The sequence below is a fragment of the Symsagittifera roscoffensis genome, chromosome 1, assembly GCF_963678635.1.
Source record: "Symsagittifera roscoffensis chromosome 1, txSymRosc1.1, whole genome shotgun sequence".
Taxonomy (NCBI): Eukaryota; Metazoa; Xenacoelomorpha; order Acoela; family Convolutidae; genus Symsagittifera; species Symsagittifera roscoffensis.
In genome coordinates this window covers 31968356-31980141 of record NC_087062.1, presented here as the reverse complement: position 1 = coordinate 31980141, position 11786 = coordinate 31968356, and the positions used below count along the sequence as shown (strand labels likewise).

At 35.4% G+C, this 11786-nt stretch overlaps 3 protein-coding genes across 3 annotated transcripts in view; 1 reads left to right on the top strand and 2 right to left on the bottom strand.

The window, feature by feature from the left end:
• The window catches only part of LOC134842903 (AF4/FMR2 family member lilli-like), a 237569-nt gene that overhangs the window by 64646 nt on the left and 161137 nt on the right, over nucleotides 1-11786 (top strand). The gene's annotated exons all lie outside the window — the stretch shown is intronic.
• Nucleotides 3108-5192, bottom strand: LOC134856492 (uncharacterized). The gene has a single exon (XM_063872764.1). It carries the CDS (start codon nucleotides 4251-4253, stop codon nucleotides 3465-3467), a length of 789 nt encoding a protein of 262 aa, XP_063728834.1. The 5' UTR covers nucleotides 4254-5192; the 3' UTR covers nucleotides 3108-3464.
• LOC134856482 (ATP synthase subunit s, mitochondrial-like) lies at nucleotides 6559-8890 on the bottom strand. Its single transcript, XM_063872755.1, has 3 exons — nucleotides 8736-8890; nucleotides 7986-8110; nucleotides 6559-6970 (listed from the first exon to the last, which is right to left on the bottom strand). The coding sequence occupies exons 1-3, from the start codon at nucleotides 8876-8878 to the stop codon at nucleotides 6648-6650; spliced, it is 591 nt and encodes a 196-aa protein (XP_063728825.1). The 5' UTR covers nucleotides 8879-8890; the 3' UTR covers nucleotides 6559-6647.

The following is an 11786-nucleotide window of genomic DNA, read 5'->3' as shown; positions in this document are numbered from 1 at the left end:
AAGAGATTAAAAACTTCTGAGCCATCTTTAAAATACAGATGAACTATTTTTTATAACTATATTTCAGATTAAGTATATTAGGATTATATTTATAGACGAAAAGTGAAAATTACAACATGGTTAGATAGGCCATTGTTCAAAAATTCAAACATAGTTTACATAATCTTAAGCATGAAGATTATTAGGTCCATTACTGAAATCTGTGAACTCTTTCGAAGGCTGAGTGGCTGGATTATAATATAACCGTCGAGACAAAGTGAAAGTCATTGGACTACCCGAAGAAATCCAACTGAGTGGAAATCGACGACTTTTCGTGCATCAAGAGGTCGTTGAGTTGAGCAACGCGGTAAACGCAAAATGTAAATGAAAGGCATGTCAATTGCTCATCGGCTTCCCTCTCGTGGTAAAGGATAGCGACTTATCATCGTTAGATTTTCAGAGAGCAGCGCCAAGATTGACTTATTGAAAACGAAAAAAGGCTTAGAAGACATTCTGGAGTTCAATCAAGTGCGAGTGTTCGAAGGTCTCAGAAAACCGCGGCTCAACTGTTCAACATGATGAAGAATGATTCAACAGTTGGCTCTACCTAGACAAGAGAAAGGTGCATGTATTATCAGAGGAAGGAAGACCAACGGGTACACAAGCTTGATCAACTTTTCGAAGGAGGAAAAAACAATGAATTCTACTTTCGATACTGTGATAAATTGTTTTAACAGAGATATTTTCGCGTGCCCCAATCCACCTCTCTGTGAGATAAACTTACTGAACATAGAGGTTCGCTCACCTGAATTTGACGAATTGGAACCAATGAATTGTTGTGAAGAGTTTTCTCCATCTATACTTGGCCTTACTGAAATTTGCTTGAATGATGGAGAAGAGGGAACATTTATTTAGTAAAGGGTTTTACTCAAAATGATTTTAAGTTCGCGACTCAAAAGGCGGGGGCATTATGATTAAAGTAAGAGACAATTTTTAAATAATTGATATAAATTATCCAGGTATATTTGGATGCGAAGCAGTTCTCGGAATTATTGAAAGAGGGCTGAAATTCAAGCTAATAGTAATTTATTCTCCACCCAGAAATGATAAACTGACTTTCATTGAAACATTCGATACTTTTCTAGAGCACATAACTTCAGGTGACACATCAGCTTTCATTTGTGCGAATTTTAAAAATGATATCTTAAAAACCAATTTGACGGTTTATTTTCACAAAAATGTAATGAATAGCTTTGATTTTGAAATACTCCCAGATAAAGAAACCCGTATTCGTGAAACCTCTTCATCGTGCATTGATCATTTCATTACTCAAAACACCCCTAATTTTTCAGTTTCTGTTCTTGATCAACAAAATTGTACTGATCACTATCCAGTCTTCCTAAACTGGAAGTATCACGGCGCTCCGGAAAGCATCAAAGCAAAACAGTTTCGAGATACATCTTTTCGTTAAGGATAGTAATTTAGTGGGGAAATCTATTTTTAGTTTAAGTCACTAACTCAAAACTATGAAACCATTACCAGAAGGTTTAAATCAATGTATCGATCATATAAGTGTAGGTTAAATGGATCTATGTTAAAGGGATTACCAAACGAACTAAAAATCTAAGAACCAGACGCAACCTAGCTCACCGCAATTGGTCAGAAAATAAAGAAAGCTCAGAACTTCTTATAAAGTTCAACTTTCTGCGTCAGAAAGTAGGAAAAGAAATCATAAACAGTAAAAAGACAATTTTATCGTTCAAATTACGAAAGATGTATCGGAGACTCCAGACGTGTGTATAAATTATCAAACGAAACAACTGGTAAAAGTAGCTATCAAAGCATCACTCCACCTATTTTTTCCTGCTCAAACAATGGAAAAAACAAACCAACTGATTTAGATGTTGCTGAAAAATTTATTGTTATCTTTGCAAATAGTGGCAGGACCTTGAATGACAGAGTTTCCACATTTCCTAATAAAGAGCGCGCCCATTCACTTTACTGCAAAAAAAAATAATAATTGTTGGAGAAGTTTTCAAAACAATCGAATACCTTTCTTGCCCTTAATCATTAAACTCTCCTGATCAAATTAAAAGTTATGGTTTGAGACAGAATTGTTACAAATGGTTTGAATTTATTTAAGAGACCGATATCAACGGGTAGAAGTTAGTGATATTTCATCAACTTGCGATAAAAATGGCTGTGGTGTGCCTCAAGGTTCGATCTTGGGTCCACTTCATCTGTCCAAAAAAAGCCTCCAACCAACTCCCTTGTTGCTATGGAAACTGTACGAACATGTCACAGTTAGAAGAAGCAGCAATATAAAATATAACGAGTTCCAGAAATTAATAAAAAGCGGATTCAGGTGCCTTCTAGCAAATTTTAGGACCAAAATTTTAAAAATTAGCTTTAGCTTGGCCAAAAGCAATCCTGTTAGCCTTAACTGAAACATATCCTTCCATATTTGTCTCCCCTGTAAATGCAAGAAATGTTCAATAGCTAGGATATTTAGTAATCCAATTTTTTTGTAGATTTTTTTGTTTGTGGTGTGTCTTTATGAACGTTGGCGATTATAAAACATATTATTATGCTAACTTGGGTCAGAGTTTGCTGTCCTCTCGGGTTTAATATATAGTATATAGTGTGTGAATTCATGTTAAACTTGGTTTAACTCGCGGGAAATAAATTCTTTTTTTTCTTTCTTTATTCAACTTTTTTAAATCAATTTGCGACTATATTTAATACTCAATTAAAATCGTTTCGAGCAAAAATCGAGACATTTCTTTGACCTTGAACGCTGCACCTTCTACGGGAGGGGATTTGAGATATTTGCCCCGCGCCAAACGGGTTTTCTGGTTCCATTTTCCGGTTTATCTTTTTTGAAACTTCGAGTGGCATTTTTCGAACTTCGACTGTTTTGATTTGTCTCACCCAAAAAAACAACATGACCCCATCTTACTAACTCGCCTTGCATCTAAGCAGATCAAATCTGCCAAGGCCTTGAAAAACGCCAATTTTTGCGGTATAATGAGAAAAATTGCGAAATCCGATGCCACAATCAAACTTCGGTGGTTTTGCTCTCAACTTCGGAGGTGCGTTTAAACACCAGAAAATGATAACTCAAATTAAATTCACAAATAGTAAATATTAACTCTACTTCCATGGATCTGCAAATTAATCAACACAGAAAGCACCATCTCATGGGACAAAAATTGTTGCATTTTTACATCTAGAAAATCATTCGAATTTGGCCTGAACGCCTTCGAAAGTGTTTTGTATATCATAATTCAAACATAAATAGTAAAATGATCTATTCAACAAGCAATAGCTTCAAAAATTATTCTAAGCTAATTTAATAATCATCACTGCAACGCAATCGAGAACCATGCGCCACTGATATTTACAGAAAAGACAATTGCAATTGAGTTTAATGTTTTTTTTTCAATCCCAAAACTATCTGTTTTCGATATTTGACATCTATCAGTTCATCTCCATCTGTTGAAAACTTTTTTTGCGTAGCATATATACGCACACAGAGCTCCAAGGCCGAACATTAATAGATGGGTGGGTATGAGCAAGTACGAATAAGGGGGTGCCATCATAGTTCTAACTGACGAAGACAGCCTTGAAAGCCAATCTTCATTGCTTCCATAATCTGAAATATCGTCTGATGTTGACACCGGGTAATTAAGATTCGAATCGTGTTGTCTCTGCTCCATTCCCGAGACTGTTAACAACCCATCGCCACCTCCACCATTTCCGTTCGGATGACGAAACTTCTCGGCAAGTTCGTGTGGTTTTAGTGGCGTGCACTCTGGTCTGCTCGAATAATTAGCCAGCGCTGCTTCCAACTTCGTCTGATTGGCTGAGTTTTGCAGAAAAACTGGACTGCTGAATCCGGTCCCTCCCCCTGTGGACCAAACTGGAGAAATAGGACCACTGCTACTGCGTATTGATGTTCCCCTGGAACTCCCGCCATCTTTCTGAGCTTCCATCAGGAGTCGCTCCAATTCGTCGGCATACGGGGAGGGCTCTGAAGCACTGCTTGCTGAAGTTCCCGAAGTAATGACGTCACTGTCGGTCGAACCGAGAGTGGACGACGTATTCTGTCCGGTCGATTGGAAACCAGTTGCTCGATTAGCGGAAATGGAGGATGCGGATGAGGATCCCAGATCCTCCCAGTCCTCGACTACAATACTCGAAGATGCAACAGAATCTCCAGACACTTCGCCCAAGTTAGGAGTGTTGCTGTTGTTTGGCTTATTTTGCGACATCTTAAATCTGCAATAAACAACTGCTAGTTTTGAACAAATATATAATGAATGTTCGAACTAAACGTAGAAATAGTGCTTGGTACGTTGATTAAGTGAAAGGACTAATTTTGCACTTCTTTGCACAATGGCAGATTCTCACCATGTCCAAACATTTTGTTTCGCGTTATTTATCTTTTGCCACTCCAGTTTATGACAGCAACTTAAGCTCAAACCAAAGCAAATCTGGTAATAGACAATTGGACTTCTCATACTTTGAGGTTACTTTGTCTGTCAGATCTAAAATGACCTCGTGAACATTTAGTAATAACGGAATGTACGCTCTAAGGTGGTTTCGCAAATTTGCAAAGGAGAAAATGGATTTCGGTGATGACAGATCATAAATTTGAATGACATCACGTCCAAAAAAAACAGTTAATGGATCAGTTAAACACTAAGGTTTAGACTGAAGCTTTGATATGAAGCAACAAGACTGCTTTTCAATTGGTCTCAAATAGTTTTTGTTAAATTAAATATTGACCAAACTATGAACTTTAGGCTGATATCGTGTGTATGTGGAAACAAAAAGACTTAGCTGCCTCAATTTACTTTGGAACCAGCATATAAATTCTGAAAACAGCCTCTATTGAACAACCACCAAGTAACTCTGAAATAAATGTATTTCAAGCAGCATGCAGTCCACTGGTAAATCCTTAGTTTCTATTTCCATTTCCACTTTCACGCCATCTTCACTTCCACACATTTTATGCAAGCTGGTATCCCCTCATTGCCTGAATGTAAGAAACAAGTCAAAAACGGAAAAATCTACTTGAACAAAGGAAAAGACGCAAGAACTAATATATGAAAGTTCCCCTTTTTAACTCCAGTTCCCCTTTTGCCTTTGCCATATTTAGTATCCTTTATTGTTGCTTTTTGTCTGGTAAGGTTATTCATTATTAGACAAAACTAAGTCAAGAAATTTAATTCAATTAATTATAGCCAATCGAAGATTGGAAAAGAGTAATGAACGCAAGTAAACATAAAAAAAACTGACTTTGTTGAAAAAATCTCAAATGTCGAATTTCAAAGAAAAAAAATAGGTGCCCTTAAGCTCTTTGACTTTCTAGAACGATTTATGATTGGCGCATTTTTGATAACATTAACCCAACTTGAGAAAACTGGATCAATAGGCAAAGTTTTTTTCCGCAGGAAATCTAAACATTAAATTCCACTTTCGAAACAAGAAATCGTTCACGTTTTTTTCGCGCCATTTCTACGTTCGTATTTTGAGAGTGCTATTTGCGTCACTTTCAGAAGATGAATTTCAATTGAACTCCAAAAGTGCATATACAGTGCTGATTTAACATTAACCGGACAAAACGCGTTAAGCTTGAAATTTAAAACGCACTTTTCTCAAATTGGGTTGAGTTTAGATGAAAACTTATGAAGACAAAACTTGCTTAAAATTTTAGCAAAATTAATATGGTGTAATGTGTTTTGCGAAATTCGGGCCCAAAATTTTACCCCAAAAATGAGTAATTTTGGCTTTTCTTAGTTAATCAAAAGTTACGCCGAAAATACCCAGTCGATCACAGACATAATTATATCAAAGTGAGCCCCTTACGTAGCCCAACAAACTTTAACAAGAGTATAATCTCCAAAATATTTTATAAGTTAATTTATATTTGATTGATAGACAAAAAAGGTCATTTTTACTATATAAAATACCAACTTTTTATTTAAAAACAATTTTTAAACAATTTGCATTTTTTTTGGAGAAAATACCCTTCAAAGTTTGTTGGGCTACGTAAGGGGCTCACTTTGATATAATTATGTCTGTGATCGACTGGGTATTTTCGGCGTAATTTTTGATTAACTAAGAAAAGCCAAAATGACCCATTTTTGGGGTAAAATTTCGGGCCCGAATTTCGCAAAACACATTACACCATATTAATTTTGCTAAAATTTTAAGCAAGTTTTGTCTTCATAAGTTTTCACCTAAACAACCTAATTTGAGAAAAACGGGTTTTAAATTTCAAGTTTAACGCGTGTTGTCCGGTTAATTTAAATCAGCACTGTATACCTAACTGCATTCATAAATGCATCAATATGTATGAATGCACATCTGTAGTTATTAGAGCTTTTTACAGACTTTTCCTGAACAAAAAATCAGCAAGACCTATATAAGAGTCTTCACTACGTTCATTACTCTTAATTAAACATTTTTAAATTTTTTTTTAAGTTTCAACAATAAAAATTTCTTGGAAAACTCATATGCAGACACATTTTCTCCTGAACCTAACGCACTACCAGTCACAAAAATCCAACATAAATCAAAAATTTCAATCATCTGTGTCTCGGCCAATTTTATTAAACATCATTCTTGAATATGCCACAAAAATTATGACGAAAAGTGATTTAAGTTCCAGGAGGAGGAAGAGCATTTTCCGCTTCAATGTGCTTCGCAGCATCAAAAACTGTCTCAACATTCGGAAACACTTTTTTCGAATTGTCTTTCAACTGAGTCCACTCTTCGCTTGTAACTCCTTCCAATTTATGAAGACGGAGGTATTTGAGGTTCTTCAGTCGAGCTAGCGATAGCACTCCTTTTGAAGTTACGTCAGGGCATCTCTCAATCTCCACGTGTTTTAGAGATGCTGATATGAATTTGAGAGAGTCAATACAGTTGTTGTCAATCATTTTCGAATTGATCAAAAATATCTTTTCCACGGCTTCCAGGCCTAAACGAGAACCTATCGTTGTCAGAAAATTTTCGCCAGTTATTTACTCAGCGAATTGACGGCTTTGCTATAACAGATTATTGAACAAACAAATAATAAAGGGTACAAGTACGATAGGTGGATCGCTAGAAAAAGCAAGTATTAAAGACGCCTCCCATCGTTTTATCGAAAAGCTTAAAATTAAAAAAAATAAAATCCAAAAACTGTTTCTTCAAGGCGCATACATTTTTTTCAGGGGCTCGTCAATGTTTTGAGATCGAAATATCATGCTTACCAATTAAAGCTGTCATTATAAAATAATAAAAACTCAATCAATTAAAGTTTGGCGAATTCTGGCTGCATTATCATTGACTGCTATTCAATGCAAGTAACCCAGTCTCAGACTTCAGTTGGGGTATAATTTAAACCACAACCTAGTATTTTCTGGCACAGAGACGACAAAAAGCAGCTCTAAAAAATTCAATAAGAACATTTGAAAAAAGCCTCGAATTAGTCAAAATAAAGCAGAGAACAGATGCTATGCAATTTCCAATGCTACTGTGAAATTTCTAAATAAGCCAACACTTTCAAAAAACACCTTTAATTGCGAATTAGGTTAGAAAAGAAAAGCAGGTTCCTAATAAGATACTAAGCTGATCACAATGGTAATTATTATAAGCTGAAAACAAATTATTACAAAGAGGCAAAGCCTCGCTTCGCAAACACTTGCGAGAAAACGACAAAAAACAGCTCTATAAAGCAATAAGAAAAATTAAAAATAAAACTCAAATTAGTAAAAATTCGTCTACGTCTGAGATTCAGTGTCTCACACACTAACCACTCAGCCACGGAAGCTTACAAGACACCAAATACAAGCCACAAATAAAGCAGAGAACAGATGCTATACAATTTTCAATAGTACAGTGAAATTTCCAATAAGAGAGCACTTTTATTTGCACTTAGGTTAGAAAAAAAGGTTCGTAATAATACACCAAGCTGATCGCAAGCGTAATTATTATAAATAATTTTCAAGTACCTTTCAAGTACGGAAATCCATCAATAGTGATTCCTGAATTGACTGCATGGATCTCAGACAACCTCAGGTCCCTTCCAGTCGGTATCTCGTAATACCCTGTCACCAGTTTGGGCCTCCCTTTGAACCTGGTATGTTCAAAATGGCGTTCTTTTTTTTCATGAATATGGTGTCGTTTTTTTCCAGCAATTTTCGACAGTCATAGTAAAAAAGGCAAAATTGTAGAAAAATAACTAAGATTTTTTTCAATTTTTTGCAGAAATTTCTTTAATTATTGAAATCTCCAAGTGGCGCTAAAAACTCACTTTATTCGAGTAAAATCTAAGTTTTCACGGCCTAAATTAAGCAAAAATAAGCTATTGTAAGCCTGTTCGCTCACATTATTCGCTCGAAGTTGGACAAAAAAATCAAAAATGTTAACCCGTTTTCTCGATATTGGGACAACTTTTTGGAAAATTTTTATAGTCGCTCAAATCATGACTGAAAGGGCTTTAATATGATATATCAATCAACCCTTTGCCATAGTTATTTGTGGCACCTGCTTTTGCGCGGAAAACAAAAAAACTAAAACACCCGAATACAAGGTTTCTCCCCATTTTTCACATGGTCGGAACAATAAGTTTTAACATATTTTGAAAAACATCGATCGAAGAGACAAATAAAGAGTACAAAAAGAAAAAAACAAAGTTGCTATTTGTTGAGAAGTCAATTGTTCAAACTTATCGTGGAAAGCGTATTTAAATTTATCCATGCCTGACGTAGGCACTGTTCCTAAGAAGCCACTCGGCACATGCTATATCTCTTCCCACTTCGTTTATACGCTTTTTGTCTACTCGGTTGAATATCCAGTAGACGTAGGAAAATGAAATATTTCTGCGCCACACATTGAACACCATAATAAAACCATGCAACCTGAAAGACATTTTTTTCATCAACATTTGGGAACTTTAAAAACTTTATAGAGAAGTAAGCTTCATAGAATATACACTGACTGCTTTATCTTAAATATTTTTTGTTTTACTCAACAAAGTAAGGTTCAAAGTCTAAACAAATTTTGGAAATTAGAGTGACTTAGCTACGCTTGAGATCGAATGAGAAGACAAGGCTTATACCAACCCCTCTCCTCTCATTACTGTCTCTTCTCAAAGCTCTTCTCAGCAATTACAAGACAATAATTCTAGATACTAAACACTATTTCAAGAGCTTTACTATGATCCAAAAAACGGTGAAGGCCTCTATACATGTCTGTCACTTATCAATTTTCAAACATGTTCTCGCGCGTCGATTATTGCAAATAAAACTTGCATATAAAACAAACTAGATAACCATGCACCGAGCACTTCAGGCAGCAAACACTGATTGGTGTACAAAAAAATTCCCGAATTAAATGCATGCGAGCAGAGCAAGCTTTCACAACCTGCAAGAATCGATTTTCATAGCTCCAATAATGAAAAATTAATGTGGCCGCTAGTTTGCTGAGGGAAAGCCGCCTTTATGATTGAGGGTAAAAACGCAAACGTCTGAATTTGATTATTATGTTGGGCAATAAAAAAGCAATTTAACTATTTGTTAGCTCAAATTTTGACTAAGCAAATTTCGACTAGAGCAAGGATAGCCGGTTGCTGTGCAAGCAGCACAGAATGTTCCGGTCATATTCTTAAAAAAGATACATAAAGTAACTCATTTCAAATTTTGTGCAGGTGTGAAGAAAGGATCTGAACAAAAGGCTAAATTTTAGACGTTTTCGATGTTCATAGTAAAATAGGCCTATTTGAAAACAGATTTCTTTGCAAACAAAAGTTGAAAAAGGTTTAAATTTTTAAAGATTTTTCCGAAGAAATCTGTTTTCAATTAGGCCTATTTTACTATGAATATCGAAAACGTCGTCTAAAATTTAGTCTTTCGTTCAGATCCTTTCATCACACCAGCACTAAATTTGAAATGAGTTTTTTTTTTTAAAAACATCTTTTTTTTAGTTTTTTAAGAATGTGACCGGAACATTCTGTGCTGCTTGCACAGCAACCGGCTATCCTTACTCTAGTGGAATATTGCATAGTCAAAATTTGAGCTAACAAATAGTTTCAGACGATTGCGTTTTTACCCTCAATCATAAAGGCGGCTTTCCCTCAGCAACCTAGCAGCCACATTGATGTTTCATTTTGGAGCTATGACAATCCATACTTGCAGGTTGTGCAAGCTTGCTCTGCTCTGCTCGCATGCATTTAATTCGGGATTTTTTTTGTAGACCAATCAGTGTTTGCTGCCTGAAGTGCTCGGTGCAGCGAGCGAACAGGCTTATTACAGAAGGATAGTCGCAGATAAGTAGTAAACCAAGCCATGAGTTTTTAAGCCAAGTTTTTAGCCAAAGTTTTCAAATAAGCCAAAAATTGAAAAGTTCTTAAGCGCAATCTTGCAAATAAAAAATTTTGCAAAAAAAATTGAAAAAGGGTTTAAATTTTTTTTTTCAATTGTTGGCTTATTTGAAAACTTTGGCTAACGACTTGGCTTTAAAAATCAGAGTTTTGTTTACTACTAATCTGCAACTATCCTTCTGTAATAAGCCTGCTCGCTCGCTTCACTAGCTCGAAATGAAATCAAAAATTTTTCTCGTCACTGGTTCCCGATTTTTTCAAATCACTACTGAAAAGACTATTTTACATGATAAATCACTCAATCCAGTCCGATGATTATTTGTGGCGCCTGATTTTGCGTGGAAAACAAAACAGCTAAAACGCACGCGAATACAGAGTTCTCTCTCATTTTCAATGGTCGTAACAATAAAAATGAGAGGTATGGAGCTGAATTTTCATTTTGTACAATTGTACAAAATTGGGGAGCATCAATTGTTCACCCTGTGTAAGTAAAAGAGTAAATAATTAATTGCAGTAAGAATCACCCCACAAACAAACTGCTTGGCCAAAAAGCTTAGCCAACAGATGATTGGAAAGATCTAGAAGCACTCTAGGAAACAAAACAAAAGGTGATTGATAACTTTTGAACAAATTCAAATTTGGAAAAAAACTATTTCACGTTTAAGTTTTGAATTTCAAGACTTGTTAATAGATAATTGTACAGGAAAATCATCTAAAAAATTACTCGGTGGCTACAATCATATAAATGGCTTTCGCGCCGGCTTTAATGTATTGTCGAGCACGCATAAACGAAAACAAGAGAGCATAAACGAATGAAAGCAAATGAAAAGAAAAACGCAATCGATTACAAATGAGTCAAAGAAATTGCCACCTCACCTCCAAAACGATGTCCTTCCTTTTTACAACTTCAAATTTCACACCACCATTTCTCCAATTTTTTTTTGTTAAACTTACATTTTTACTAAACACCTAATTTGATTTTTTAAAAAACCTTTGAAAATAAAACAAAGTACTATTCTCAAAAATCTTAGTTAGATTTGCTCAAGTTTTTCATAGACGTCTCCTTTTTATAGATGTCTCCGGAGACTTCTTAAACGCATTACCACGACTCGAGTTTAAAATGCTGTCTTCTGATAGTTTAGCCCCACAGTAAAAGATCTGGCAATTGGACGCTAGATTGTGAATAGGGGCCTGGTATCCGTTAAGATAGCGTTTATTTGCCAAACTAAAAAAAAAGTTCATTAAATCAGTAAAAACGATCAATTTTTGCCGCATTGCTTGAACTTCTGGAGCCACATGGATGATTCCATAGTGTTTAATTTATTTTTGACATTTCTTGTCAACCAACATAATTAGGTTATGAGTATCTCCAAGTTCACAGATTTTGTATCATTTTTACGTTTTTCGGATATTTCCAAACATAAATGAAAAA

What these genes read in the sequence shown, in the direction of transcription:
- LOC134856492 (XM_063872764.1), bottom strand. Translation starts at nt 4,253, where the DNA reads ATGTCGCAAAATAAGCCAAACAACAGCAACACTCCTAACTTGGGCGAA.
- LOC134856482 (XM_063872755.1), bottom strand. Translation starts at nt 8,878, where the DNA reads ATGGTGTTCAATGTGTGGCGCAGAAATATTTCATTTTCCTACGTCTAC. An exon ending in AGGAACAGTGCCTACGTCAG is followed by an intron (nt 8,111 to 8,735) that starts GCATGGATAAAT and finishes TGAACATACCAG; the next exon opens with GTTCAAAGGGAGGCCCAAAC. An exon ending in TGGATTTCCGTACTTGAAAG is followed by an intron (nt 6,971 to 7,985) that starts GTACTTGAAAAT and finishes GTTCTCGTTTAG; the next exon opens with GCCTGGAAGCCGTGGAAAAG.